Below are 26,928 nucleotides of genomic sequence, written 5' to 3'. Positions count from 1 at the left end.
TCTGGACTACTAATCATTTCTTGGCTATCTGTGTCGAAATCATATTCTCCCACTTTATGGCTTATCTTTTCACTTTCATAACGTCTCTAAGTTTTCATTTTTGAGTTATGGGGATTAAACCCAGGGCTTCAGACATGTTAGGCAAGCACTCTACCACTAAGCCTTGTCCCTCACCCTTTTTATGTTTTATTTTTAAGACAGGTCTCTCTAATTCAGTTGCCCAGACTGGCCTCAAACTTGCAATCCTCCCACCCGAGACTCCCAAATAGCTGGGATTACACAAGTGGCGTATAATGATTATATCATAATGTCTTTTGATAAACAGAGGTTCTTCATTTTAAAGAAATCAAATTAATTAATCTTCTCTTAGTTTGTACTTTTGGTGTAGTAAGAAATCCTTTCCCATAATAACATAATAATGATATTGCCCTATTTTTCTGTTTTATAAGTCTTTACTTTCATATTTATATACTTGGTTTTTGGTTTTGTTTTTGTTTGTTTGTTTGTTTGTTTGTTTTGCTTTTTCTTTCTTGTTTCTTAGAATTTTTTTTAACATAGTGCAAGAAAGAGACCGAATTTCATGTATTTCTATTTAGATAAATTATCACAATCTCATTTTTTACAGTTCTTCCTTTCCCCACTGATCAGAAACTGTCATTTACCAAGTCTCCATGAAGGTCAAGATCTGTTCCAGGTATCTCTACTATAGTTTTTTTCTAGTTTGTCCTCTTTGTTCCTATTTTCACATTATAGCTTTATAATGTCTTGAAATCTGGTAGAGCAAGTCCACCCACCTTGTTTCCGTTCTCTCTATTCTTGGTCCTTTGTTATCTCATGTAAAATTTTAGAACTGTTTTAATCAAATTCTACCCAAAAATCCTAATAAATTTTTCATTGGAATTGCATTAAATTTGTAGGTCAATGAAGGAAACTGAAATATGTCTATAACTTCATGTCAATCTAGTCATGAATACAGTATTTTTCTCTCATTTATTTAACTCTACTTTGGCTTTTGATAAAAGTTTTAAATTTTCTCCATGAAGTTTGATATCACTCTTTTGAGATACACATTTTTCCCCTAGGAACCTCATATTTTGTTCTGTTGTTATTATATCTGGCTTTAGAAGTATTTTTCTGTTAATTACTAATGTAGAAGAATAAAATTGATTATAGTACTCCATATTCTGTGAAGTTGCTGAACACATCTAATTTTTATAATTTATTTATAGCCTCTTTTAAACTTTCTATGTAGATAATAATATCACAATGACATTTTTTATTTTTCCTTTCCTATCTCTATACCTTTTATTTCTTCTCCTTGTCTTATTGTACCAGCTAGGATTTCAAGTACAGTGTGCTAGTCAATAGTTGATTATGGTTTTAATAGAAATGTTTGTTTTAAATCTGATTGTTGCTATATTACTGTAACTTTTCTGTAGATGCTCTGTTAGGTGAAAAAAATGTTTTGTTTTTTTTTCTACTAAAGCTTGTTAGGCATTCTTGATCATGATTAGAAGCTGCATATAACTAAATGCTTTGTCTGAATATTGTTAGGAACATATATTTTTTCTAGTCTGTTAAGACAGAAATTGAACATATTTTTCTACCATCTTGCATTTCTAGAATAAGACCTATAACTAAGAGAGTCAAAACAGTAAGACAAAACCAAAATAGAAACTCTCTACGTTCCTGATGCATCCATGGCTTTCTATTTTTTCTTTTGAGACAGGGTCTGGCTAAGTTGCCTAGACTGGTCTGGAACTTTTGATCCTCCTGCCTCAGCTACCACTCCACCCCTGCAGGTATCTGGGATTACTGGTGTGCACCATCACTCCCAGATATCTGTGCCTTGTCTAAGTTCTCAGAGCACTTAACGTTTGATGATGTTCATTTGATACTTGGAATGGGATAGTCTATACATGTCCTATTTACCAACTAAAATATATGCCCTTAAAGAGCAGCAACTAGTAAGTAAGCACATAATAAATCCTTGCTTACAATTACTTAAAATAGCCCGGCATAGTAGTGCATGCCTGAAATCCCAGGAGCCTGAGAGGCAAAGGCAGGAGAATCTTGAGTTCAAAGCCAGCCTCAGCAAAATCAAGGTGCTAAGCAACTCAGTGAGACCCCCGTCTCTAAATACAAAATAGGACTGGGAATGTGGCTCAGTAATCAAATGCCCCTGAGTTCAGTCCCTGGTACCCAATTTAAAAAGAAAAAAAAAAAAACCAAGTACTTACAATATCCTTGTGTGGATGAGATATTTTAAAAAATAGATAATAATGCAACATCCTTAGAAAAATAAAACTTCTAGATATGTTTTTAGAGAACTGAAGTTTTAATCTCCTCTCACTGAAACTATCAAACTGTTCTAAATTATACTTCACACTTTCCTACTCACCTTGTTTACAGAGTTTTCTACCCATGCTTCATACATTTTTTTTATATTAAGTGAAACAATTTTTTCTTGTTGAGGACAATTATTAGGAATATCAATTACAGTATTGTGACAGAGAAACAGCTGCGCATAATGTGTGGGATGCAGAAACTAAGCCATTGCCCTGACTTTGACAGGAGGAGGGAAAAAAAAAACAGGTATTTTTCCTCTGTGGCACTGACCTCTAATTAACTCTCAGCTGCCATTCACTTTTAATCCTCTTTCTCCCCACCCTTTCACCCCAGAATTATACAATGTATCTCCTAAGACTCAGGTTTTTAGCAGTGATACTATAAAAAGTTATCATTTCTACAGATAATAACCTGCCCCCATTGTTTTTTTCCACTGTTGACTCTTCTCTGTACATGACAGCTGACTTCATCACTGCTTCCACTCTCTCGAGGGGACACAGCATACAGTAGTAGCTTAAACACACAGCTCTGGAGTGATGCTGCCTGGGTGCAAACCTCACTTTAGCACTTGGGAGTTGACAGTCCTAATGACAAGTTACTTGATTTTGCTCTTCTTTAATTTCCTTCTCGGTATCATGAAAATATATATTTATCTACCTCACAGAATTGTTCTAAGAATGAATTCATATTTCCAAAGTGCTTACACCATAGCCTAGCATATAATATTATTAAATAAATGAATAACATAGTATAAACTCCATTGCTCTCCTGTCTCTTAAAACTGTTTCAGTGTTTCTCACTTCCGTTGGTGATTGTCCTGGTGGTGGTGGTGTTGTTTTAGGGGAAGGAAAGATACAGACACTACTAAGGGATCCCAGCACTTCATCCCACTGGTCAGTGCCTCCATCAGACAGGAAGGGGAGGAGGCCCAGGGAGTGTCACTGCTCCATTAGCCATGTGAAACAGGTGAAGAAAATGGGCTGCATATTTAAATAATCAGCATAACAAGAATCTAGGGACAAGGAAGACTGCTGTTTTCAAATGTTTACAAGGCTGGGATGGAGAAAAGGGAGCATTTAAAATTCTACAAACAGCTACAGTCTCCTCATCACTGAACATGGTTAATCAGGGAATACTGGTGGCCAGGTGTCAAGGATGCTGTAAAAGAGAATTTTTTTTTTTTTAATGCAGAGTCGGATAATTTAATATTTCTTCTTTCTTTAAAATCTTGATAATCCTGTATGAGTCACCAAGATGTTACAATTTAGGTATGAGTCACGCATCATCAATGCGCTGCTTAAGAAGGCACATAATTCTTCAGTCCCCACAGTGCTTGGCACAGTACCACAGATCTAAGTGAGGAATTCTAGCCCTCGGGCTATGTATACCTCAGCTCAGAGTTACAAAATCTCTAACACTAAGTGCACCAGCTAGCTGATTCCGGACTTCAGTTAGGACGGACAAATACAACAACGCATCCTTAAGTGGGACTTGGCCCGTAGGTGTGCATCCGGATTAACTCTGAGGCAGTCCTTCCCGTCACCCTTCCAACACGCCGGACAAACGCAGGCAGAAGTGGGCAGGCATGTCGAGGGGATAGGGCTGGGCGAGCCCACACACGGCAGGGGAAGGGGACAAAGGCCTCTGGAGAGCACGCTGGACTGGGAGGCTAGTAGGAAGGACCTATTTCCAGCAAACCGCCGCGGCTCTGGTCTGGCATGCAAACTGACGACCGCAACTGGCCGCCCAACGGCCACTAACCAGGTCCTAGGGTGCCGGGGGCCCGGCGGTGGTCCTCTCTACCCGCGGGCTGGGCCGAGGGCCCGCGAGCCGCAATCGCGAGGCGGGCCCCGGGCCACAGGCGGGGCGGCACCTGCAAGGCTCCGCACCGCGGCTCCGCCAGCCTCGCTGCTCAGCCGCGCTGTCGCGNGCCCCGCCCCCGCCCCCGAGCCCCACCTACTCCAGTCGGCTCTCCCCGGCCCCGCCCCCTGCCCTCGGCGGCGGGTTCCCCAACTCTCCGCAAACCAGAAGCACGACAGCTGAGAGCCTCCCAGGAGGACAAGGTCCCCGGCAAAGTTTCCCATCTTCCCAACAGATAACGTCCGAAATCAATTCCAAACCCCCGCAAAAGTGTCTGGAAGCTGCGCTGGGTTGAAACTGCTAAAGCAGAACCAGAATCAAGTCAGGGGGCGGGGCCTTTCGTCTTTGAGCCTTCTTGGGAAGGTCCCTTTTCCACCCTTATTTTATGCATGTATTTCTAGTGCCGGGTTGAAAATGAAAACAGTTCATGATGCGATAGGAAATATCTGGGTACTCGGCAGGAAGATGGTATATCTTTCGGGCTGTTTATTCTCCAAAACAAAATTATGCCTGAAAAAGCGTTGTCTATTGTCCAATCCTATTACTTTTTAAACTACTTTTAAAAATTAATTTTTCTCCAGGGACAGAGTAGTTTCTTAACAGGTCAATGCAAAGATTATCGTTGGGTATTTCTGACCGTAGTCACTGGCAAGGTTAAGAATTGTTCTCTGAGCCCAAATTTTACTTACGCGGAGCCCAGGTGGTGATAGGAGGGAATGTGGAACACCCCTTATATTCAGGTTTCCAGAAGGAAAGCCAAACGGAGGCTGTCAAAAGCATTCACCCTGTGAAGAAGTTCTAGACTTGAGCAACTGACTGATGAGCTGGTACCATCAATCTGAGTGAGGTGCTGGGCGCTGTTCTCCAAGCACTGTTGAAATGTGTTTAGCAGTGCTTCCATTTTTGGTCCAGCTTCCTCTCCCAGAGCTACACAGGTATCTTAGGCATTGATGATAGCCAAGCTTAAACTTGTTCTCTTTGTTCAAAAAATACAGTTCCTTAATTCAACTCTCTTCCAGTTCCAATTCCTACAGCTCAGCCATGCCTCACCATTTCTTTATCACAAAACCATTTCCCCAGTGCAATGAGGGATTCAGCCACAGCTGGGGACCCTTAGCATCTTTTCAAATGCCCTACATCCACTCTCCAGACATACGTCCCTCATCCAAGTTGATCAAATTTCATAAAAATTCAGTGGTCACTGGTGCCAAAAAGAGAAGTTAGGATACAAGGCCTGAGAGATGGATGTAGTACAACTAAAGATCAAATTTCTCAAGAAACAAGAGGCAAAGGTTACCATTCAACCTCAGTAATTTTATTTCAAAATATAAATATTTTACATTTTACAAAGAGGTTACATCAGTAGTTGTCAGAGCAAGTTAAAGCTAAGAAACAGCATTTGTGTAAGAATAAAGAATATTTATTTGTCATAATTGACTGTTTACTTTCAAGCTCTCTCTCTTTTGCCTGAGAATGTGGAGATGATACATTTTCAGAGAATACATGAGTAATTACAACTATGTCCAATCTTAGTTTCACAACCAAATGGTATTTGAAATACACTCCAGTCACCTCAAGAACTGGCACTGCAAAGGACAAAGAAAGGTTTTCTCTGGAATAGCCACAATGAGAGTTCACATCTGGGTCACTGCTGTACAAAAGAATTGGTATTTCACAATAAGCTAAAATGATGTTACTCTAAGATTTGCTTCCATACATTTCTCTGTAAAATCTAAACTTAGAAGCATAAGTGATCAGGTGTGGAGAAAAGAACTCTGGACTTGGGAGTCAGAAGTTCTGCAAATAAATTCTGGCTCCATCCTTTTGTGGTCTAAACTTAGAGGGAAATCCTTAAAAAAAAAAAAAAAAAACCTTTCAGAGCCTCCAGTGCCTCATCTGCAATGATTATAATACTGCCTAGCTCACAGGGTTGTTCCCAAAGGTGTCTAAAAACCATAAAGTGCCATACAAAACATTATTAAAATGTAATATCTATATCACTACTGTGTTTGCACATTACTTGATCCTTGAAAAACTTGCAAAATCAAACACAAATACTGATTTTACACACCATCAGTGAAAAAGAACCTCTATACTTTAAAGTATAGCTCTGAATGGCAAATATGCTTGCTTTCTAGTATCTCACTAAAGTGTGAGATTTATTAATGATTGCAGGATATCACAGTAATACATTCACCATTCAGTATAACCTCTAGGGATGTAAACTTCATCAAGAGCTGTATTTCCCAAGGGACCACAGTCCTTTGAAATGCTCAGAGAAAAGGAGGGCAGGGGGCACAATCTAAAGTCAAACAGTAATTGTCTCCTCTTATAAATTCACAATGTTATCATAGCACGTTAAGAACTCTTAGAAATCCCAAGGAAAAGAAGCTCAGCATTCCTCAATGTTACTTGAGCATGGTGCGCGCGCGCACACACACACATACACTTTTTCCTCTTATAACATCAACATATCTTGGAACTATCGCTATTAAGAAAAACACTTTGCCAAAAGCTGCTTAACTACGAGAAAAAAGGAAGAGAAATAGAACATGGACTGAGAGAAACAGGAACTGTATTCCATTCTGAATTCCATGACTTGACTTTGTGTGTCCACATGTCAGACAAACTACTTTCACCCAGGCATTTGTTTCCTTCTCTAGAAAATTACAGGATCACCTAATTATATGCAACCCATTCTAGCAGAGAATTTCTATCACTCTAGTAACTAGACAGGACATCTTGATTTACAATTCTTTTATGTTTAAACTATCAAAAAAACTGCGTAGTGGCCTCAGATACTTTCTTCAGGTTCTCAATAATCAATGTTAATGAAATGAATATATTTTGATGGTAAAATGTATAAAGACAAGAGATTGATAAAAATAAAAGGTATGTATCCTTAACTCAAAGTAGCATTTGGGAGCATGTTGCCAGAAGCTATTTCCATTGTGAAAAGGGTACTCTCAGCCCTACTGTAGTATTCTTTAAGGGTCCTGGGAGAGTTCAGAGAGGACTGAAGGTCAAGACTGGAATGTGCAATCTTGAGCATTTTACACATAAACACTTAGGATGAAAGTTCTGGATAGCTTACCTAAATCAATGTGCTCTAATCTAACCCCTCATGGCCTGAATTTCTGAGTAGTCTAGCCCAGCCGTGACACATTCCTGAAGTACTAACATAAGCAAGGTGGCAACTAGAGGTACTAGACAGTCCTGATAAGTCACAATGGGTTCATGTTAGGACCAAGGTTAGTCAGAAGACCTCACCTGCAAGCCCTATAGCAGGCCTTTAACTGGAATAAACAGCTGCCAATTCCAAAAGCTACAGAGTTTGTTTAAATACAGGGTCTCAATATAATGTGATTTGCAAATGTTTCCACAGTTAAGAGTCAATCCACACTAGTCTCTGAGACCAAGAAAAAAACTACTCGTTAACCGCCTCTCATGGAAAAGGGGGTTAGAATATCTTGCAATTTTAACAATATCCAGACTAGCATCTAAGGCAGTCAAACAGAAATTGTCCAGGAACAGAATGTGGATTCAAAAAGGATTTACAGGATGTGGAATTTATGTTGAAAATCCTATTCCCTGTTATTGCTTAGAAAGACAGGAACATTTCTGTGTGCAGAGTGTGTATCTTCCCCAACCCCCATACCATTCAGTGTACAACTAATAGTGAACCTGAAAGTAATTTTTAATAAATCTATACAACACAAGATACTTGGACAGATTTCTGTACTCAGTTTTTACTGAAGCTACATCTACTTTGTTGCTACATTGTCTGTTCCTAGGGAAACTTTCTCTTTCTGTGTTAAATTCTGAAGGAGATTCTTTGGGACAAGTTATCTTTGATACCTGCCTTGTCATACCACCTGATCTCTAACTACATCCTGTGAAAATTCTATAAAACCTTCTCCCTGTACCTAAGGACACATGCTGGGGTGCTTCTCTCAGGTTCAGATTTCCCTAGCTGATGGACTGAACCAATCCTTACACTGTCACTGTAGCAACAGAGCAGTTCAAGTTTCCTGATCAGGACTGTGTAGCACTCTGGGGCACCTCTGCTCCTGATATTTTAGGGTGGTATTACATCGCTGTTGCTAATTTTGGCAGCTTGAAACTATTCTCTTACAGCTCAGAGTTCCTCTCTAAGAACCTGATAGTCATACTAATAATTATCCCAGCAACAGTCATATATTAGCTCAAGTTTAGTCTTTTGCAATATCACCTTACACAGCTAAAAGCATTTTGGAGGAACATAATTTGTATACACACATTTATTCATTGTCTATAGTATTTCCCTCTTATGAACGTGTGCTAATTATACCTATAAACTTACCAGTATATAGTTAAGGAAAACAAACTTGATTTCCTTTTTTAACCCTTTTAATACAAAATTTTTTAATTTAATATTACACATGATCTGGCTAAGATTTAAGGTGAGAGCGCCTCCTTATGAGTTATCACACCACCCTGTACAGTGCCTGGCATGGAGCCTAGAGTTAGCAAACTCTTGAAAAATGTGCTAATGAACAAATGCATCACTGAATAAATGACTAAAGAGGAGAATAAGCTATTTAGTGGTCAAATCTAACACTTAATGAAATAACAGGTTATAAATGTTGAAGGATTTATAATACAAATAATATATCTACAGGTAGTCTACTACAGAACAACAGTTGAAAGACATCTTGGGCTGGGGATGTGGCTCAGGCGGTAGCATGCTCGCCTGGCATGCGTGGGGCGCTGGGTTCGATCCTCAAAACCACATAAAAAAATAAAATAAAAAATAAAGATATTATGCCCACCTAAAAAACTAAAAAAATAAATATTAAAAAAAAAGAAAGACATCTTGGTAACCTTTTCTAGATGGGTTTTTTTGTTTAAGTAGTATAAGAATAAAGTTAAGCAAATAAATTATCAATTTTTAGTGAGATGTTTTAGGAAAAAAAAACTTCTACTTTTAAATGTTTTCTAAAAAAGTAAACCCTCAACATTATAAACTCCTTCTACTCCATATTCCTTTGAGAGCAAAGGATGGGACTGATGATTATTCTAAAAGGTAGAAAGGGTACAAAGCACAGGGCAGGGCCTCAGTCCCAGCACATGATTAACGGCAAAGCAAGTCTGCAGGCATAACAAATGCCAACACCCATTCTGGCTCACAGGACTGGGGAACCTGCAAAAGATAGAGAAAGAACACTCCCTAGTACAACAGAGTATGCAGACCTAAGGAGTCAGAAAGAGCTGAGGCCAAATCTCACTAAACTATGTGACTACAGTGGTCACTTTTCAGAACCTTATCTTCCCCATCAGTGTAAAATGTTGTAAAATAATAAAAAGCTACATGAATGCTAATGTGAAGTGGTTGTGAAATAATATGTGTAAAACGACTGTATAAAATATAAAGCACTATGCTGGTTAATGTAATATCTGAGATATTTAAGAAGTTACAATTCAGTTCAGCAAGCATTCATTCATCTAGAGTCATTATGTGCAAGGCACTGTGCTAAGTGACAAGATATAAATATAAAACTATACTGCTTTTAAATAACTACCTGGCAGAGTTCCAAATAATAGGGAATACATTTAGAAATCAGTACCGCTACACCTGAGTTTTCACTTAAGCATTTAAAAGAAAAAACTTAATGAGCATGAATTCCTTCATATTGTTTAACATTCATAGCAGCTTCGTATGTATTTAAATTTAATGTGGGCAGCCAAGTTTTAATTTTGGTAACACTGTAATGAGGGACAGAGGGAGAAGGAAGAGCCTCAGACTTTCTGTATCTCCTCTGGTTGCAACATTCAGCAGAACATCAAATATGCTTCCCTACCCATGCACTTAAGATTTGTTCTTTTCTCAAAGAGGAAACAGTACATTGTTCAAGAAGGGTAATCTTGCTCACATAACTACATACTCAAAAGTGAAAGCCCTCTTCACTGAAAAGTGACTGTCATAGAAAAGTTTATGAACTGATTTCTTAAAATAAGAGAAAATGTCATTGTATATATTTTTAACAGCAGGTAGTTTCAAATTCTTAAAATAAATTTATAAATACATATTACTATAATCAAAGTGGGAAAAATTCAAGCCATGGTGTCAGTGTATAAACAGAAACTTCAAGCCATCTTAGCAACAGTTAAGTGAGCAAACCACATTTCTGAAGTCTCAACTCTATGTTTTAAAATGCAAAGCAGCCCTCAGTTGAGTTTCTCTTGTCCAGGTGTTCTGTATGGAAGGCCAGGAGGCTTCTTGTCTTGGCTCTGCCTTCTAGACACAGCTGAAAGGACACAAGGCCTCAGCTCAGCTGAACTCACTGTCAAGGTGAAACTTCATAGAGAAACCACTGCAATGAAACCAAGTCAGTCTACTGAAGATTTCAAATCTTCAGAGATGTCACGGAAAGTCCTAAAAGAAGAAAAGACAGAATGTTTAGTTTTGCTTTTGGAAAAGAGGGTGGAGGCAACAAAGTCACATTGGAGGAAGCATCTAACCAGTCACCAGACAACAGTACTTTATAAACTTGAGAGCCTTGATGAGATTATACAGCCACTATTTTTTTTCTTAATATTTTCACTAAAATTGTTTCAAAGTCTGTTTGTTGTCCCACATTCTTTACTAACAAGAATCCAGTTTCTTGATGAGTCTGTTATCTCCTATTCAAAAGACTATTCCCCCAGATTTCCTCGAGACTACACACGACTGACCACCTGACCAAGTTTTGACTCATGGGATGTAAGTCGAAGTGTTATGCCACTTGGGGTGTTACACCAATTTCTTAAAAGAGAAGAACAATCTCCCTCAACTCCTTGACCTTTTTACTTGCTGGAAAGAGAATATGATACACTGAAAAGAAAAAAAGATTAAAACACTAAATGGATAAGTTTTGTTAGAAAACAGTAAAGTGATCCAGCAGAATCCAAGCTCTGAAGGATGAGGTTCAGGAATGGGGCAATCCTTTTAATCAAATGATTTGTATAGCTTCTGACCCACATCAGATGTGTTAAGTGAATGCTGCTAACTGGCAGGTAATATCTGGTCAGGACGGAGGTGGTCTTCTGTACACATCAGCCTTCCTCAAGACAGCGTTAGCTGACTTTTGTTGTTGTTGTTACTGGAGCTTGAACCCAGGGGTTCAAGCTACCACTGAGCTATATCCCAGACCTTTTTTTTTTTTTGGGGGGGGGGGTGGGCATCGGGGATTGAGCTCAGGGGCACTAGACTTTATTTACAGACAGGGTCTCAGTGAGTTGCTTAGTGCCTCGCCATTGCTGAGGCTGGCTTTGAACTCGGGATTCTCCTATCTCAGCCTCCTGAGCTGCTGAGATTACAAGCATGCACCTTTGCACCCTGCTATGTCTTGAACTTCTTAATTCTCACCACCCCCAGGGGGAAAAAATTGCTGGCAACAGTATTTAAATTCTCTGTGAAGTCATTAGTTTAATTCTGGATAAATGTATTACCATTTATATAATGAGTTACTCTGTACATAGTACTTCGTTGTCACACTAGAGACTCTTTCAGATTGATATNGGGTGGGCATCGGGGATTGAGCTCAGGGGCACTAGACTTTATTTACAGACAGGGTCTCAGTGAGTTGCTTAGTGCCTCGCCATTGCTGACGCTGGCTTTGAACTCTCCATCCTCCTGCCTCAGCCTCCCAAGTCACTGGTACTATAGGTATGTGCCATCACTGCACCAGCACTGCTAACTTGCCTTTAATACAAAATTTACATGTCTAAGCTGTAAATGTCACCCAGTCAGGTTTCTATCTGTATTGGCAGCCTAATGGCCAGGCCAGGGTTTATAAAAGAACATGAGTTCCAGCATCCATCTAGACAAGAGCTTCAAATCACAGCTGGCAGCACTTCAGAATGGAGAGAAGCTGGGCCCAGATGTTTACAAAATAGTCATACTGGCCCTGGACTGCCCCTCTGGACATTTTGCCCCAGCAAGATATGAGTATTTTAGCTGAAGTCACTGGTACTTTGCGTTCCACTGATAGTGGGTTAGTTTTGAGGTTACATACAAGCAAATCTCTTAAGTGATATAGTCATGAAGGACAGTTTATTCCCATCATTTTACATAAAATTTCTTTGCTCCTTTATTAACAATACCACCAATTAGGAGTGTAAAAAAGAATAACCTTAAAATGCCTACATTTTTCAAAAGAATTTTAATGTCTTCTAATTATACTGGTTTGTGGCCACATCACTATAGCATGTTGTTCATTTTTAGATTTTTTTCCCTAACAGTCAAATAAAGCTAATATTATTTTCATACCAATAACCAAGTATTGATTATTAAAAACAAACTGCTCAACATTTTCATTGAAAATAAGACTGAAGTAGAAGACAAGGTTAAGCATTCCACCTTCAGGGAACGACTCACAACTGCAGAAATAAGAGATGGCAAACATTTTTCATTAGATACAATCACCTAAAAACTTACAGAGCAGGGCCTGGGGTTGTGGCTCAGCGGTAGAGCGCTTGCCTAGCATGTGCGAGGCCCTGGGTTCTATCCTCAGTATCCTCAGTACCACATAAAAGTAAATAAATAAAATAAAGGTATGGTGTCCAACTACAACTAAAAAAAATAAAAAAATTACAGAGCAAATTATCTGAACTTCAAATACAATTCTGCAATCATGCTACCTCCCTGACTCCTTTTGTCTTCTTTTCAGTCCAACAAACAGGGTTAGACAGGCAAGCCAGAGATAAACAGAAGACTAAACTTTAACACAAAGTAGAAAGTACTTCAAGGTCAAGAGGAACACAAGTATAATGTCTCAGAAGAGAAAGCACATTCAAGGATGCTGAGTTACCCCAAGGCTCTTTCAAGGACTGTGACCTAAGCCTCTGAAGCATGACTCTCAGTGGCACAGCTCTTCTTAAAAGAATAGCCTCAAGAAACAGGTAAGCTTCCTGGCTATGCCTCCTGAGCTTTGAAAGGGCTTTTATGGCACAACTAAACTCACCATGTTAAAAAAGTATGCTGACAGGTCTAAGAATTGGAATGAATGTTGTTTCCTTAAATATTTTCATGTTCTCAAAAGAATGTCCAAAAATAAAGATTTACACATACATGAATATTATATGCATTCCTTCTATCTATCTACCTATCATTTTTTAATAGTGACACTGTTGATATCTTTGAGCCATACAGGATGTTTGAAAGGCAGCACTGCTAGCCTCTATCCAGAGTTCTGACAATGTCTCCAGACATGGCCAGATGTCTAAGGGAAAAGTCACCCCCCTCCACCCCCATTGCTCTAGATTCCTATTTGTCTAATTTTCAGAGTTGCATCCAAATTTGTGTTTTTACACTTCTATACATGCAAATCTGACAGCAAGCTCTTTCTGACAATAGGAATTTCAGGTAGCACTCAATGCTGTGAAGCCCTGGAAAATTTTTTACAATCAATAACCCAAAGCTGGCCAATAAAGCATTTTCCAATACCCAATAAGTTTCTTAAGTCATCCTTCTACATCTTTTAAAAATTCTAAGATATCTGGAAGCTTAAGTCGTAAGTACTCATTTCCTCTAAATTATGAATGAAAATTTCTGCCTCTGGGCAAAGATGCATGAAATAAGATTAAGACTGTGGTTATCCTAGTGACTGCTTTCTGTTGACAAGAAGGCTTAGCTGTAACCTTGAAATTCATACCTACTATTCAGAGCTGCCTCCAGGCCAAGAAAGCCTGGAGAAGCATTCAAAAGGAAAAAAAAAAAAAAAAAGAAACAAGCTTAGAAAATAGATACTAAACATTTTCCAGCTCAATGTAATCTCTGGTGTATAGGGTTTCATGTTGATGTGGGGGGGCATATAAAATCCAACTGAGGTAACACTGATCTTGAGCAAACCTCAAATTATACAGGAAGACAAAATCCATAACCTACTTGTTTCTGGCCTATCCAAGAGGTATTGCTTTAATCGGCAAGGCCTAAAAAACTGTAACTCTCTGGACTAGGAAGAAACAAAGGGATAAGCACTGCGTTGATGCTATTTCTAAAAACATTGGGCTGGAGATGTGCTCAGAGGTAAACAGCTTGCCTAGCACGCAAGAGGCCTGAGTTCAATAACTCGCACTATAATGTCCTACCTAAACCCTCTACATACAGCATTCTTCTTTTCCAAACCATAAGGATTATTGTGCTCCTAAGAATCACAGTTGTATGATTCCTCATCTGAAAACGAGCAGTCCAGAACAGGACCATATGTGGCTAGGGATTTGAGCAGAGGAATGTTAACATTTTATACCTCCTCTAAGAGCAACAGGGATTTTGCCCTGTAATTTCTCACTTACCATCTCTTGCTCTTTGAAAACATTTCAAGAATTGTTTCCTTTTAAGTTTCAATGAGACTTCTACAAATTCCTCTCCCACGGAAATGTTTAAATCTTTTCTGATTTAATAAGATTTATTGACTCCCAGTCTCCCAGAAATGCAGAGTAAAATTTAAACATATAAAAATAAAAAGCTTTAACAGACTAACTTAACTTAGTTGTTTCTGCACAGCCAAGGGTACAACCCTTGTGACAGAGCATCACAGTTATTCATATCCCTTGCCTTCCAAATACTTGGAATGAAGTTCTAAAGTTGGGCTTTATTATATCTCATCCTTTTTTTTTTTTTTTAAATCAGGCTTAAGGTCACATTGCAAAAATCTTTTTTTATCTGATCTGTTTTTGGTTTCATGAGTCTATTAATTAGACTTTCAAAAGTGAGGCAGGCCTGGGCCAGCTCACACAGGGCAGCTCTGAGAACCACATCAAGCATGTTATCTTTCTCCTAAAACCACTGAGGCCATTTTTGGTAAGACAATTTCGTGATTACACATGCTCGCATTTTGAAAAGACCACATTAGCCATAGTATGAAAAACAAACTAAAGAACAGTTAGAATGGTCACTGAGAGATGAGCTAGGAGAGACCAACAAGGCTGCAACAGATCCATAAGAAGCACCAGCTCAGAACAGTGGTGGCACTGGGGGACAAGGCACAGGGCAAACTTGAGGTTAATACTGGCAGAATGGAGTAAAGACAGTGAATGAGGACACAGGAAGTAATAAGGACAACCAAACATGGCACAGGAAAGTGAGGGGACAGTTACTGAGTTAGTAAACAGGAGAATACTGCATTTCTCTTGGTACCCCAAAGTGTTTAGGGAAGGAAAGGCAGAAAAACAGCAGGAGCTGAAACACACCAGCCTGTGGGCTTCCTAGGGGTGTGAATGCAGGGAAGATACCCTCCTCTAAACCTGATTTCCTCATCTACAAACATGGCATACAAAAATACTGCATAGACTAAGAAAAATAAGACAATATGTGTAAAATTTTTATCACAAAACTTAGCACACAGTAAGTTCCAATGTTAGAAAAGTTATGCTTGTTACTATTTAAGAAGTCATTTAAACTTCCTATTAACTTTGAAGGGAAAAAAAAAAAACAATGAAGGCTATGTGGTCCTCACACTGCCTTTGTCAAACCCCCATGCCAGCTGCTTACTTTCAGAAGAGGAAGTAGGGAACAGGTCTTTTGCTTTTTGAACTATTCATATTAGTTTCTTCTGCTTCAGCTAAAAATTATTGCTGTACTAACTTAGAATCATTAACAAGCTTTTTCAAATGTAACAACAAAACACCAATGAATGTTGCTTTTTTATACTTGTTTAGTAAGCCCAAAGAACAGGTATCAACTTAGCAAGGGCTCTCTGTTACTTTCAATTTACAGTCTGTTGGCATCTCTGGTTCCCAAGAAAGCCTTTGTTCTCAAAGGTAAAGGCAGAAAAAGATATCCTAGTGTCATCACATCCCAAGTGGTAAGGTCTTTGTCAAAACCTCGTAGGTCTCCCTCTATCTATTCTTGCTGAGGAAGCCAATTTTTCCTTGTCACCTTGTGAGAGTACTGCATTAGCTCAAATGGACCTCTGACCAACCAACTCTAACTCAGAAACTACTTCACTTATTCTGAGTTAAAAGGATCATGTCTTGCCAAGTATGGTGGTATACATCTGTAATCCCAATGACTTGGGAGGCTGAGGCAGGAGGATTGCAAGTTCAAGGCAGCCTCAGCAACTTAGCAAGATCTGTCTCAAAATAAAAAATAAAAAGGGCTGGGGTGTAGCTCAATGGCAGAGCACCCCAGGACTCAATCCCCAGTATCAAAAAATAAAATTAAAAAAAAAAGACTATGTCTCTTTAACACTTAGAAGAAGCATATATACAAGAATTATATACAAGAATTGTATATGATAATATAAAATGGTTATTAAGTACATGGTCAGAAGCAACTTGTCAATGACTCCTCAATTACACTAGAATAACCCAAGGCAGAGAAACTGTGTTTTCCAGTTGAGGATAATAAGAATGATGCAATAAAGACTCTGGAAAGTTACAATCTATTCTTACACTGTCCCTCTTACTTTTGTTGTTATGAATGTAAATTCTGGTATTCCACATAGAAAATTGTTTTGCAAGAGTCTATTAACATTAAACCAGATGTATACCCAGATGTTCCACTTTGTCATAGCATCTTGATTTATAACAGCCATTAATGGAAATTACCAAATGTCTGTCAATACTACGCTGAATAAATGAGATTGTAGTATATTCATATACTCGAATCCTAGATAACAGTGGGAAAAAATGAACAATGGGGAAAAAAGTGCAACAAGAAGGATAAATCCCAGAGACAGAATGTACATCAAAAGAGGTCTCCCTTAAGAGTTTACACATTGATGACGTTCAAACACAGAACTAAAGTGACTCAGAATATTAGCAGGCAGAGGGGCCAAACTGAAGAAGCATATGGAAGAAGTCCAGAATAATGGGAACGTTCTGTATCTTGATATGGGTGGTAGTTACGTGAATATAAATATATAACAAAGATCATTAGCATAAGTCTTAATATATTGAGGACTTGTATATCACCGTAAGATATGCCTAAATAAAATATTATAACAAAATTATGAGATAATTGGGAAATATTTTAAACATTATAATTTACTTTATGAAATTCTGGTGATAACAGATGAGAACAATTATTATTTTAATACCTGTACTGTGTATGTAGAAATATTCAACAACAAACTATAATACAACAAAGAAAACTTGGGTTGGGGGGGAGGACCAGGAATCCATAAGACTTCATCTAGATTCACCAGTGTTTTATTACAGTCCTTTCTCTTTCTTTCTCCCTCCCTCCCTCCCTCCTTCCCCTCCCCCCCACCTCTGTTTTGGCTGAAAATAAGTTTTTAAAAATCATGGCATGTTATCCCTAAAGGACATTCCCCTATATAACCAAAAGAAACCATCAAATTCAAGAAATTTAACAGTGACTATATATTATGGAAAATACAGTCCTTGGTTAATCTTCCCTATTGTTCCATAAATGTTCTTTATAAGTTCTGCTCATCCCCAATCCAGAAACCTACCATGGATTCATGTGCTGCATTTGGTTGTCCAATTTCTTGAGTCTCCCCCTACAATCTCTCTTAAATTTACTTATTTTTGGTCTTTTATGACATTAACAATTTTGATCTAATATAGTTTAAAATTTTTCCTGCCATAAGAAACCCAATCTGAAAACAATTTGTTTCTTTAGAGTCTTCTTCACAGCATTAGTATTCAAACACCTTTATCCTGACAAGTCTGGATGATTTATTTACCAAATACAGAGACAAGACAGTTCAATGTTCACATGTGGTTTATGATCATTCTGCATGAACTCACCGCTGAGTCTGAGTAGGCCATGGGGTCTGGTTTGGCGTGGGTACTGAATTCGTGGGACTCACTAGCATGGCACTATAGATATTGGAAGCAACCACAAGGATGCAGAGAAGTATGGGCCCAATGATTGCCCCTTCCAGGCCAAGGTAGTAAGCACCACCAGCTACTGCCAAGCCTGTCAGGTAAGGATGGCCACCTCTGGAAAAAAGAGCACAGGGATTAGCTTGTGAATGAACAAACAAACCTCACACAACTCTAAAAAATCTTTCTAACACAATGTCCATTCTTCAGTACACTGGGCTTTTTAATCTATTGCAGGCTTTCTTTAAATTCCTCCATGAAGATAACTGATCACTGATGGTAAGAAAATCAAGATACAAGACTTTACTTGCCCATGCACCAGTGTGTGACATCTGCCTATTTACAACTGAAATAGCACTGTTAACAGATATTCTATACCCAGTGCAGGTGGGTCCCTGCAGATTAATGCTGACTTAGAACTCTTTACCTTAATATAAAATATACAGCAAAGTTTAAATAAATGAAAACACTTATTCCTAGTGTTCAAAACTCATCTATTAAACTAGTTACCCACACCCTGATGTTCTCCTTTAATTTTCTCTCTCAAGTTTTAGGCATACCAGTTCCCTAAGGCTGGCTTATAGAGTTGCTTGTCTCTTTTTGCTCTGGAACTTTGGGACTTCAGAGTTCTTACACATAAGTTTTTTCTACTCTAACTTACTAAAAAGAGAAAACAAGGTAGTATACAATTACTCTCTACATAATTTCACTGAAGAGTACTACTTCTGGAAACACTGACCCTGTCTACTCTTACCTTTTATTTTATTTAAAAATTCAGTGTACTAGACAGCTTGAGTAGGCCATAAACTTTTGGTCACAACCTAAATTCTAACAAGCAATGTGAATCTGAATATATGACTAAATGACAATTGGCTTGATTTACTCAATGTAATTCTTAAAAAGCTATCAAAACCAAAAAAATGGCTGGCACAGAAGCCACACACCTGCAATCCCAGCAATTCAGAAAAGGAGGACTGAAAGTTTGATGCCTGTCTTAGCAATTTAGTGAGACCCTAATAAGCAACTTACTGAGACCCTGTCTCAAAATAAAAAATAAAAAGGATTGGAGAGATAGTTCAGTGGCAGGCACCCCTGGACTCAAACCCAGTACCAAACAACAACAACAACAAAAAAAAAAAAAACAAAATGAAAAGATACTTCTTATATGACCAAGGTTTTGATTCTGTTTTAAATTTAACCTGTATTCCTCACTGAATCATACTGTCTTCTGTGTGTGTATGTGTGGTACTGGGGACTGAACCCAAGGGTGCTCGAACATTGAGCCATATCCTTTTTGTCTTTGTTTTTGAGATAAAATATACCTTACAAAATATAAAATATATAAAATAACATACCTTATAAACAATGTTATTTTAAATTAAAATTTAAAAGACTACTTTACTGAAAATTCCTTTTATCAGCTCTTTCCCCAAACCCCATTCCCCTCAAAATACAAAACTGCTTCAAAAACAATACATACCGCTCGATCATTCACCAGTAATTTCCGACTACTCACCCTGAAATATCAGAATAAATTGCAGTATCTACAAAGTATGTTGGCAAGAGATGAAAAACCAACAACAAAATGGCCTTGCATCCTAAGCCTTGTGTCAGCCACAAGTCGAGAACCGCGGGTATTGCTGCCCAGTATGTCCCAAGGAATGGCACTGCTCCAAGGATTGCTGCTAAAGCTAATAAAACACAAAAAAAGAAAAGATACTCAAGGTTCTCACAAAATAATCACAATGCAGCAAAAACTAATCTCTTCCTACTTAAAAATATCCACCAAAACTCACAAACTCTAATTTTAAGAGACTGATAAGCCCTATTTAACTGAATTTTTCAGTTAAATAAGAGTCTAATACCTTAAAATTTATCATTAAAAATCTTTATAATGTGTGTGTCTACTTTGTAAATCTGTTCGTCAGTGATAAAATCTTAGTGTTCTGCAGGTGTTACTCTGAATGGGTAATTAAAAAACAGTCCTATAAAAGGGTAGCACATTTATCAACATTCTTATTGAGTGCAAAAGCTAATTAAATATTAGTCTTTAGGCCTGGGGTGTGGCTCAGTGGTAGAATACTGGCCTGAAGGTACAAGGCCCTGAGTTCCATCCCCTGCTCAGAAAGAGAGAAGAGGAAAAAGAAATCAGTTTCTAAAACCCAGATATAAATGTATATTCTTTACTTTGCTTCAAATAAAAATGAAATGTAGTCAGGCACAGCAGCACATGCCTATAATCCCAGCAGCTCCGGAGGCTGAGGCAGGAGGATCTTGAGTTCAAAGCCAGCCTCAGCAAAAGTAAGGCACTAAGCAAATCAATGAGGAATGGCACTGCTCTAAAGGAGGAATGGTTCCTGTCTCTAAATAACATACAAAACAGGCCTGGGGATGTGGCTCAGTGGTCGGTCAGTCGGTCTGTCTCTCTCTGGAACCATTAAACACATGTGTGACCTTGGGAAACCTTGGTTTCTTATCTAGACAACATGAACATCACCACTCTGACTGCCTCTCAGGGTGATTATGGAATAAGAACCCCCACATGCTCTCAGAGTGCTTGTACATCACAGTGTGGGTTTGTGGACACCAAGAAGGAAAGAAGGTAAAGAAGGAGGGGAGAGAGAAAAGTAGAAGCGATGAAGATAGAGGTAATGTGGAATGCAGAGATATTTAGGAAAACAGGGAGTAACAGAAATAAAGGAAGAAAAAGCCAAAGGACAGGAACAGAGATTACATAAAGGAAAAAAAGCACAAGAAGGTCATTAAACCACCTGGTACTTATGGAATGAGGACATTACCAGAACAGATCATGACAGGTTTAGATTCAGCCTATGTGCTCCCAGATGCAGTCATCCTCTCCCTGGGGCAGGACAAAGCTATTTTAGGTCAGTTGATATACTGAGCACCAGTTACATGCTAGGTGTGTGTTAAGTGCTGAAACGTGCTGGGTGTGGTTCTAGCCACTGGGAAAATAGTAACAAAAAAAGGATAATACAAGCCATATATCTGCTCTTAATCTGGATTAGATTAGGTCTCAAATTACAAAATTTATTCTAAACTTAAAGAAAATGACATTTCCTAACATATGTCAAATAGTCTAACTTTTCTTAAATAGAGGGCAGTGGAAGTGATGATATGGTTGTTACCTGATGGTATGAAGACAATATTGATGCCAAATATAGTATGAGTCAGCCAGGTATACAATCCATAAAAGCCAGCCATTTTGAGGGAAGCATCAAATACCCCTCTAGAATGTCCAAAGATAAAAAGAAAAAGTAAATAAATACAGCATCATGCAGTGGTTCTGAAAAACCAATACTTCTAGGCTTCTGGTCACTTCATTCCAAATCTGGTCAAAGTTTCAATTTTTATACTAACCTGAGAATGTTGTTTCATTTTATTGAAAAGAAATATAAAGACTTTATATTTTAAAATCCAAACATGTTTATAGAGCTGTTCTTTAAATCTCTCTGATGAAAAGATCAACAGAACACTAAAATACCCTACCCACTGAAATAATTCATCAACTTTACACTTCTGAAGCAGATAACTCATTTGCAATGACTATATTTCCTGACTATATTTCCTAAGTGTGAATCACATGAGTCCAAGGTTAGAAACCCATCTATGGCCAGCCCTTCTCTTCAGAAAAAGCAAATGAGCCAGGCATGGTGTCCCACACCTATGAATCCCAGCAACTTGGGAGGCTGAGACAGGGCGATTGCAAGTTCATTAAAAATAAAAAAAGGTTGGGAATGTGGCTCAGATGATTAAATAACCCTGGGTTCAATCACTGGTTAAAAAAAAAAAAAAAAAAAAGAAAGAAAGAAAGAAAAGGAAAAGGAAGAAAAGAAGCAAATGAGGCTGGGCATATATTTCAGTGAGCACATGCTTAGCATGCTCTAGACCCTGGATACAATCCCAACCTTCATCAATCTTTCTTTTCTTGTTAACAAAATTTCCCCATAGTTCTTTAACTGAGCAACCAAGTCTACAAAGTAACTTCTGCTATAAGGGTTATCAAATAAGGCAGGTCACGGGGGTTGGGGGGGGAATGAACAACAACAACAACAACAACAAAATTAGCCCCAAAGAAAAATCAGAGAGCAAAACACAAGGAAGCTAAAACACACACATATTTAGTGATTAATATAGGAATTTAGCACATGAATTTCTGTTTATAGAGCTGTTCTTTAAATTTCTCTCTGATGAAAAGAGAGTATCAGGCACTTTCTTTTTGCTTTTTGGTTGGAAGATTAGTAACACAAGACTGTTTAAAGAGAAGGAAAACCTGACTAGAGATAGCACAAAAGCAGAAACCTGAAATAATCTCAAGAGTATCACAAACTATAAAAGCCTGGGCTTTGCAGGGAACAAGGGAGCACTGGGTGTATTCATGAGGTGAGAAAGCTGTAACTGAAAAAGCAGAGGCTACGGCAGCAAAGGGGAAACTGTACACACAAGGAAACAGTTCTGCAAAGGGAACCACAAAGTGTATTCTCCGAGGAAGTCAGGCTCTGAAATCTGGTGATTCAGCCACCTAACAGGGCTCTGAGGCATGGATTTTATAACACAGTGGCTCCCCAAGTGTACAAACCTGTCATCCTTACCAAAAGCTTTCACTTGAGAATATCTTAAAGATGTCATGAGACCCCTGACAACAAGGATCCAGACTAAAGCGGCATCAAAAAGACCAAAAAAGGGGAGAGACTCTGCAGGAAATACAATCTGAAAAGTAACTGAATAGAGGAGTCAGAGGAAAGAGAAAATGGCAGAGCTTCAGACCTTAACCCTAAGGGGAAGAGTGGTAGTGTCTCAAAGATGTGGAGAAGGACAGAATGGAAGAGGAATAGAAGAAAAGGGATTAAGTTTAGTTTGGGCAATGGTAAGTCAGGAAATGGAAGCCAGGTCACAAACACCTATAATCCCAGCAACTAGAAAGGCTGAGACAGCAGAATCACAAGTTCAAGGCCAGGCTCAGCAACTTAGTGAGAACTTATCTCAAAATAAAAACAGGCCAGGTATGTGGTTCAGTGGTAAAGTGCCTCTGTGTTCAGTCTCTAGAACCACAAAACAAAGTGGCCTGTGGAAACATCCTGAAGGAAGCTGAAATGAGAGGTAAGGTTTAATGAGAGCTTAGAACAAGAGATCTGAGGTGCTTCAGAGTAGATTATTATAGGAGAGGACAAGATATTCCTGAGGGGCAAGTGTAGAGGAAACCAAGCAATTGGCTGTGCTCTCATAAGGGACCTAAGGACAAAGACATACCAGCCAGAGGGAATGAAAGCATTTCTGTAATGGGAGCAAAATCCCAGAGAGCACAAAAGAAGGAAGCTATTGAGAGGGAGGGAATAACAATGTTGAGAGACAGAGAAAAAATGGAATTTGCCTAGAATTAGAGAAACATCAAGGTGAAAAGATACTGATGTGATCTTACCTTATATATGTAGAAATGTCTAAGACAAATATAAGTTGACACCAAGTTACAACAAAATATTACGAATGAGGGCTGGAGTTGTGGCTCAGTGGTAGAGTGCTCACCTAGCATGGGTGAGGCACTGGGCTCAATAAACCACAGAAAAATAAGTAAATTAAAATAAAGGCATTGTGTCCACCTATAACTAAAAAAAAATTTTTAAAAACAATATTGCAAATGAATCACCCCTCTGGTAGCAAGCAAGCAAAGCTCATTCCAAAAGGAACCACAAGTAGGAAATAACACACTGTCTCCTTTCTTCTACATCTGGGAATGCTGACTATGATATTCTTGTTAAGACAACTTTTAAATAATTCTGTAGATCCTAAATGCACTATATATTGTTTGTAGCTACTAAACATATTCATGCAACCTGATGAGGGATGAAAAAACAATATATTCCCCTTTACTGCATTACTTAGGATCTTATGCACAACCTTTAGAAAATAGCAAAGTAAAATCCTAGAAGACTGAATTTTCAACACCCTCAAATTCCTAACCATGTTTTCTTCTCTTTTTGTGCTTTAGTGAACGATAATTTACAAATAATAAACTCACCAACTTTAAGTGTGCAATTAAGTTTTGACTTAAGTTACACAACACTATATTTAGAATGTTTCCATCACCCCAAAAAGTTTCCTCATGTGCTTTGTAGTCAGTCCCTCCCAGCCCGACCTCTAACAGCCATTAGATAAGCTTTCTTTCATTATAAATTTTACCTTTTCTAGAATTTCATATAAACAGAATCATACATTATATAGCATTTTTTTTAAAAAGTGGTAAAATAGGAATAACATTTGTCATCTTAATCATTTTAAGTGTGTAATTCAGCAGTACATTACATTGATTGATATTATGTGGCTTTTGGTGTTTGGTTTCTTTCACCTAATGCTTTTGGGCTTCATCTACATTGAATGGAATAGTAGTCCGTCATTTGACTGCTGGGTAGTGTTCCATTATATAGATAAACCAAAATTTGTTTATCCATTTACCAGCTGATGAGCAGTTTTGGTCAGTTTCCAGTTTTAAAGCTATCATGAATAAAGCTGCTATGAATATTAAAGTATATATCTTTGTGTAAACATACACTGTCAACATTTTTCTTTGACAAATATCTAGGAGTAGACACTGGGTTACACAATGTCTATTTATTTACCTTTATAAAAGAAGCACTAACAATTATTCTGATCTCCCAATTCAGAAAAAATCTGTAGTCCATGGACATCATCCCAGAAATCAACACTTGCACCACAAGGTATCTCCTCAACATGTGATATCAAAATTCATACTGAACAGCTTTATGAGAGTTGATACTGGCAGAAAAAGCAATTTAGCTCATGAAAAGCTAAAAAGCAGTGCACCTAAAGCCTCTAGTAACTGACCCCGTGCATAGCAGGTGCTCACCAGACAGAAGCTATTACTGATGTATTCTGATCAGAGTTTGTAAGATGTGTATACTTGACCAACACCCAAGGGATTCTGATGAAAACTCTAGAAGTCTGAACTCCCAGAGCCTTGCATATTGGAAAAGGGAAGTTCAAGAGAAATTAACATTTACTTTTAAGTACACATGTGGTAAGATGAACAATGGCCCCACAATAATATCTACATCTTCTCCCCAGAACCTGTGATACTGTCACCTCACAAGACAGAAGGAACTTGATAAATGTGATTAAGAATCTTGAGATAGATTATCTTGAATTATCTAGTTATACCAATATAATTACTAAAATCCTAAAGAATGACATGGAGCTTTATTTTCATATCATATATAAAAATCAACTCAAAATAGATTTAAGACTTAATCTGAAGACATGAAACTGTAAAATTACGAGAAGAAAATAGAGAGAAAAACTCCCTGACCTTGGTGTAAGCTATGAGTTTTTAACATATGACCCCCACCCCCAAAACACAGACTGCAAAAATAGTCAAAATGGCATTTCATCTAACTAAAAAGCTTCTGCAAAGGTAAATATCCACAGAATGAAAAGACAATCTCAATCTAGGAAAAAATATTTGCAAATCATGTATCTGATACAGGTTTATATCCAAATAAGTCAGTAGGATAAAATAACTCAATTTAAAAATGGACGACAAAGGGGGACTGATGATATAGCTCAGTTGGTAGCACGCTTGCCTTGCATGCACACGGCCCTGGGTTCAATCCCCAGCACCATCAAAAAAAAAAAAAAAAAATGGCAAAATTGGTGAGTACGTAGGCAAAGGGAACTGTTGGGGGAAATGTAAATTAGTAGAGTCAAATGGAAAATAATGGCATTTATAGAGTTTTCTCAAAAAACTAGCAATCCCACCTCTGGGTATATATCCAAATGAACTGAAATGAGTATGTGGAAGAGGTATCTTACTTCCATGATTTCTGGTTTTGTTTGCAGTGCTGGAGATCACACCCAAGGGCTCATACATGCTTTACCACTGAGCTTCACGCCCAGCCCTATGCTCCTAATGCAGCACCATTCACAACAGCCAAGATACACAACCAACCTAGGTGTCCATCAACAGATGAGTGGATAAAAAAATGTGAAGACACACGTTCAAGGCCACATTATTTAGTATCAAAAAGGAAGAAAATTCTATCATTTTCAACAACATGGACAAAGCTGAAAGACATTTTGCTACGTGAAATAAGCCAGGCACAGAAAGCCAAATGCCACATGATCTCACTCATGTGGAATATAAGAACTGAACCCAAAGAAGCAGAAAGCAGAAAGGTGGTTGCCAGAGGCTGTGAGTAGGGGGTTAGAGAGTTGGTCAAAAGGTCAAATATGTAGGTACAGGATGAGGAAGTCCAGACGACTTACTGTACAGCATGGTGGCTATTCTTAATAATAATGTACACATGAAATTTGCTAAAAGAGTAGATCTTAAGTGTTCTCACAACAAAACTAACAAATATATGAGATGACTGATATATTAGCTTGATTTAATCATTTCACAATTTATGCACTATATCAAAACATTTAATTATACACAGAAAATATATATTTTTATCAACTGTACATTATGTTTTAAAAAAAGAAAAATGTTTTTTAAAAAGTCCTTATATAGTGAGTAAGGCCGTGTAGAATTAGTGGTACTGGTTGTACAAACTGTGAATGAACTACAAACCTTTGAATTACATATATACTTTAAAGTAGTTAAAATATTGAGTTTAATATGGATTTTATCTCAATTAAAAAAAAAATTCCAGGAGTAATGGCATATGCCTGTAATCCCAGCAGCTCGGGAGTCTGCTGAAGCAGGAAAATCGTGAGTTCAAAGTGAGCCTCAGCAACTTAGCAAGGCTCTAAGCAACTCAGTGAGACCATGTCTCTAAAAATTTTTTAAAAAGGACTAGGGATGTGGCTTAGTGGTTGAGTGGCCCTGGGTTCAACCCCTGGTACCAAAAAAAAAAAAAAAAAAAGAAAAAA

The 26,928-nt window shown here is 38.1% G+C and overlaps 1 protein-coding gene across 3 annotated transcripts in view; it reads right to left on the bottom strand.

Annotated features, from left to right (window-relative positions):
* Positions 1 to 5,502: 5,502 nt before the first annotated feature.
* The window catches only part of Tmem245 (transmembrane protein 245), an 82,801-nt gene continuing 61,375 nt past the window's right edge, over positions 5,503 to 26,928 (bottom strand). For all 3 annotated transcript variants that reach the window (XM_048783236.1, XM_048783237.1, XM_048783238.1), the window contains 4 exons: positions 21,171 to 21,271; positions 19,541 to 19,715; positions 17,947 to 18,141; positions 5,503 to 10,624 (listed from right to left, as the gene is read on the bottom strand). In XM_048783236.1, the coding sequence (XP_048639193.1) occupies positions 10,579 to 10,624; positions 17,947 to 18,141; positions 19,541 to 19,715; positions 21,171 to 21,271 (517 nt within the window). In that variant the 3' untranslated portion in view covers positions 5,503 to 10,578. The remainder of the gene's footprint in view (positions 10,625 to 17,946; positions 18,142 to 19,540; positions 19,716 to 21,170; positions 21,272 to 26,928) is intronic.

Source organism: Marmota marmota, unplaced genomic scaffold, assembly GCF_001458135.2.
Source record: "Marmota marmota marmota unplaced genomic scaffold, marMar, whole genome shotgun sequence".
NCBI lineage: Eukaryota > Metazoa > Chordata > Mammalia > Rodentia > Sciuridae > Marmota > Marmota marmota.
This window is presented reverse-complemented; position numbering and strand designations above follow the sequence as displayed.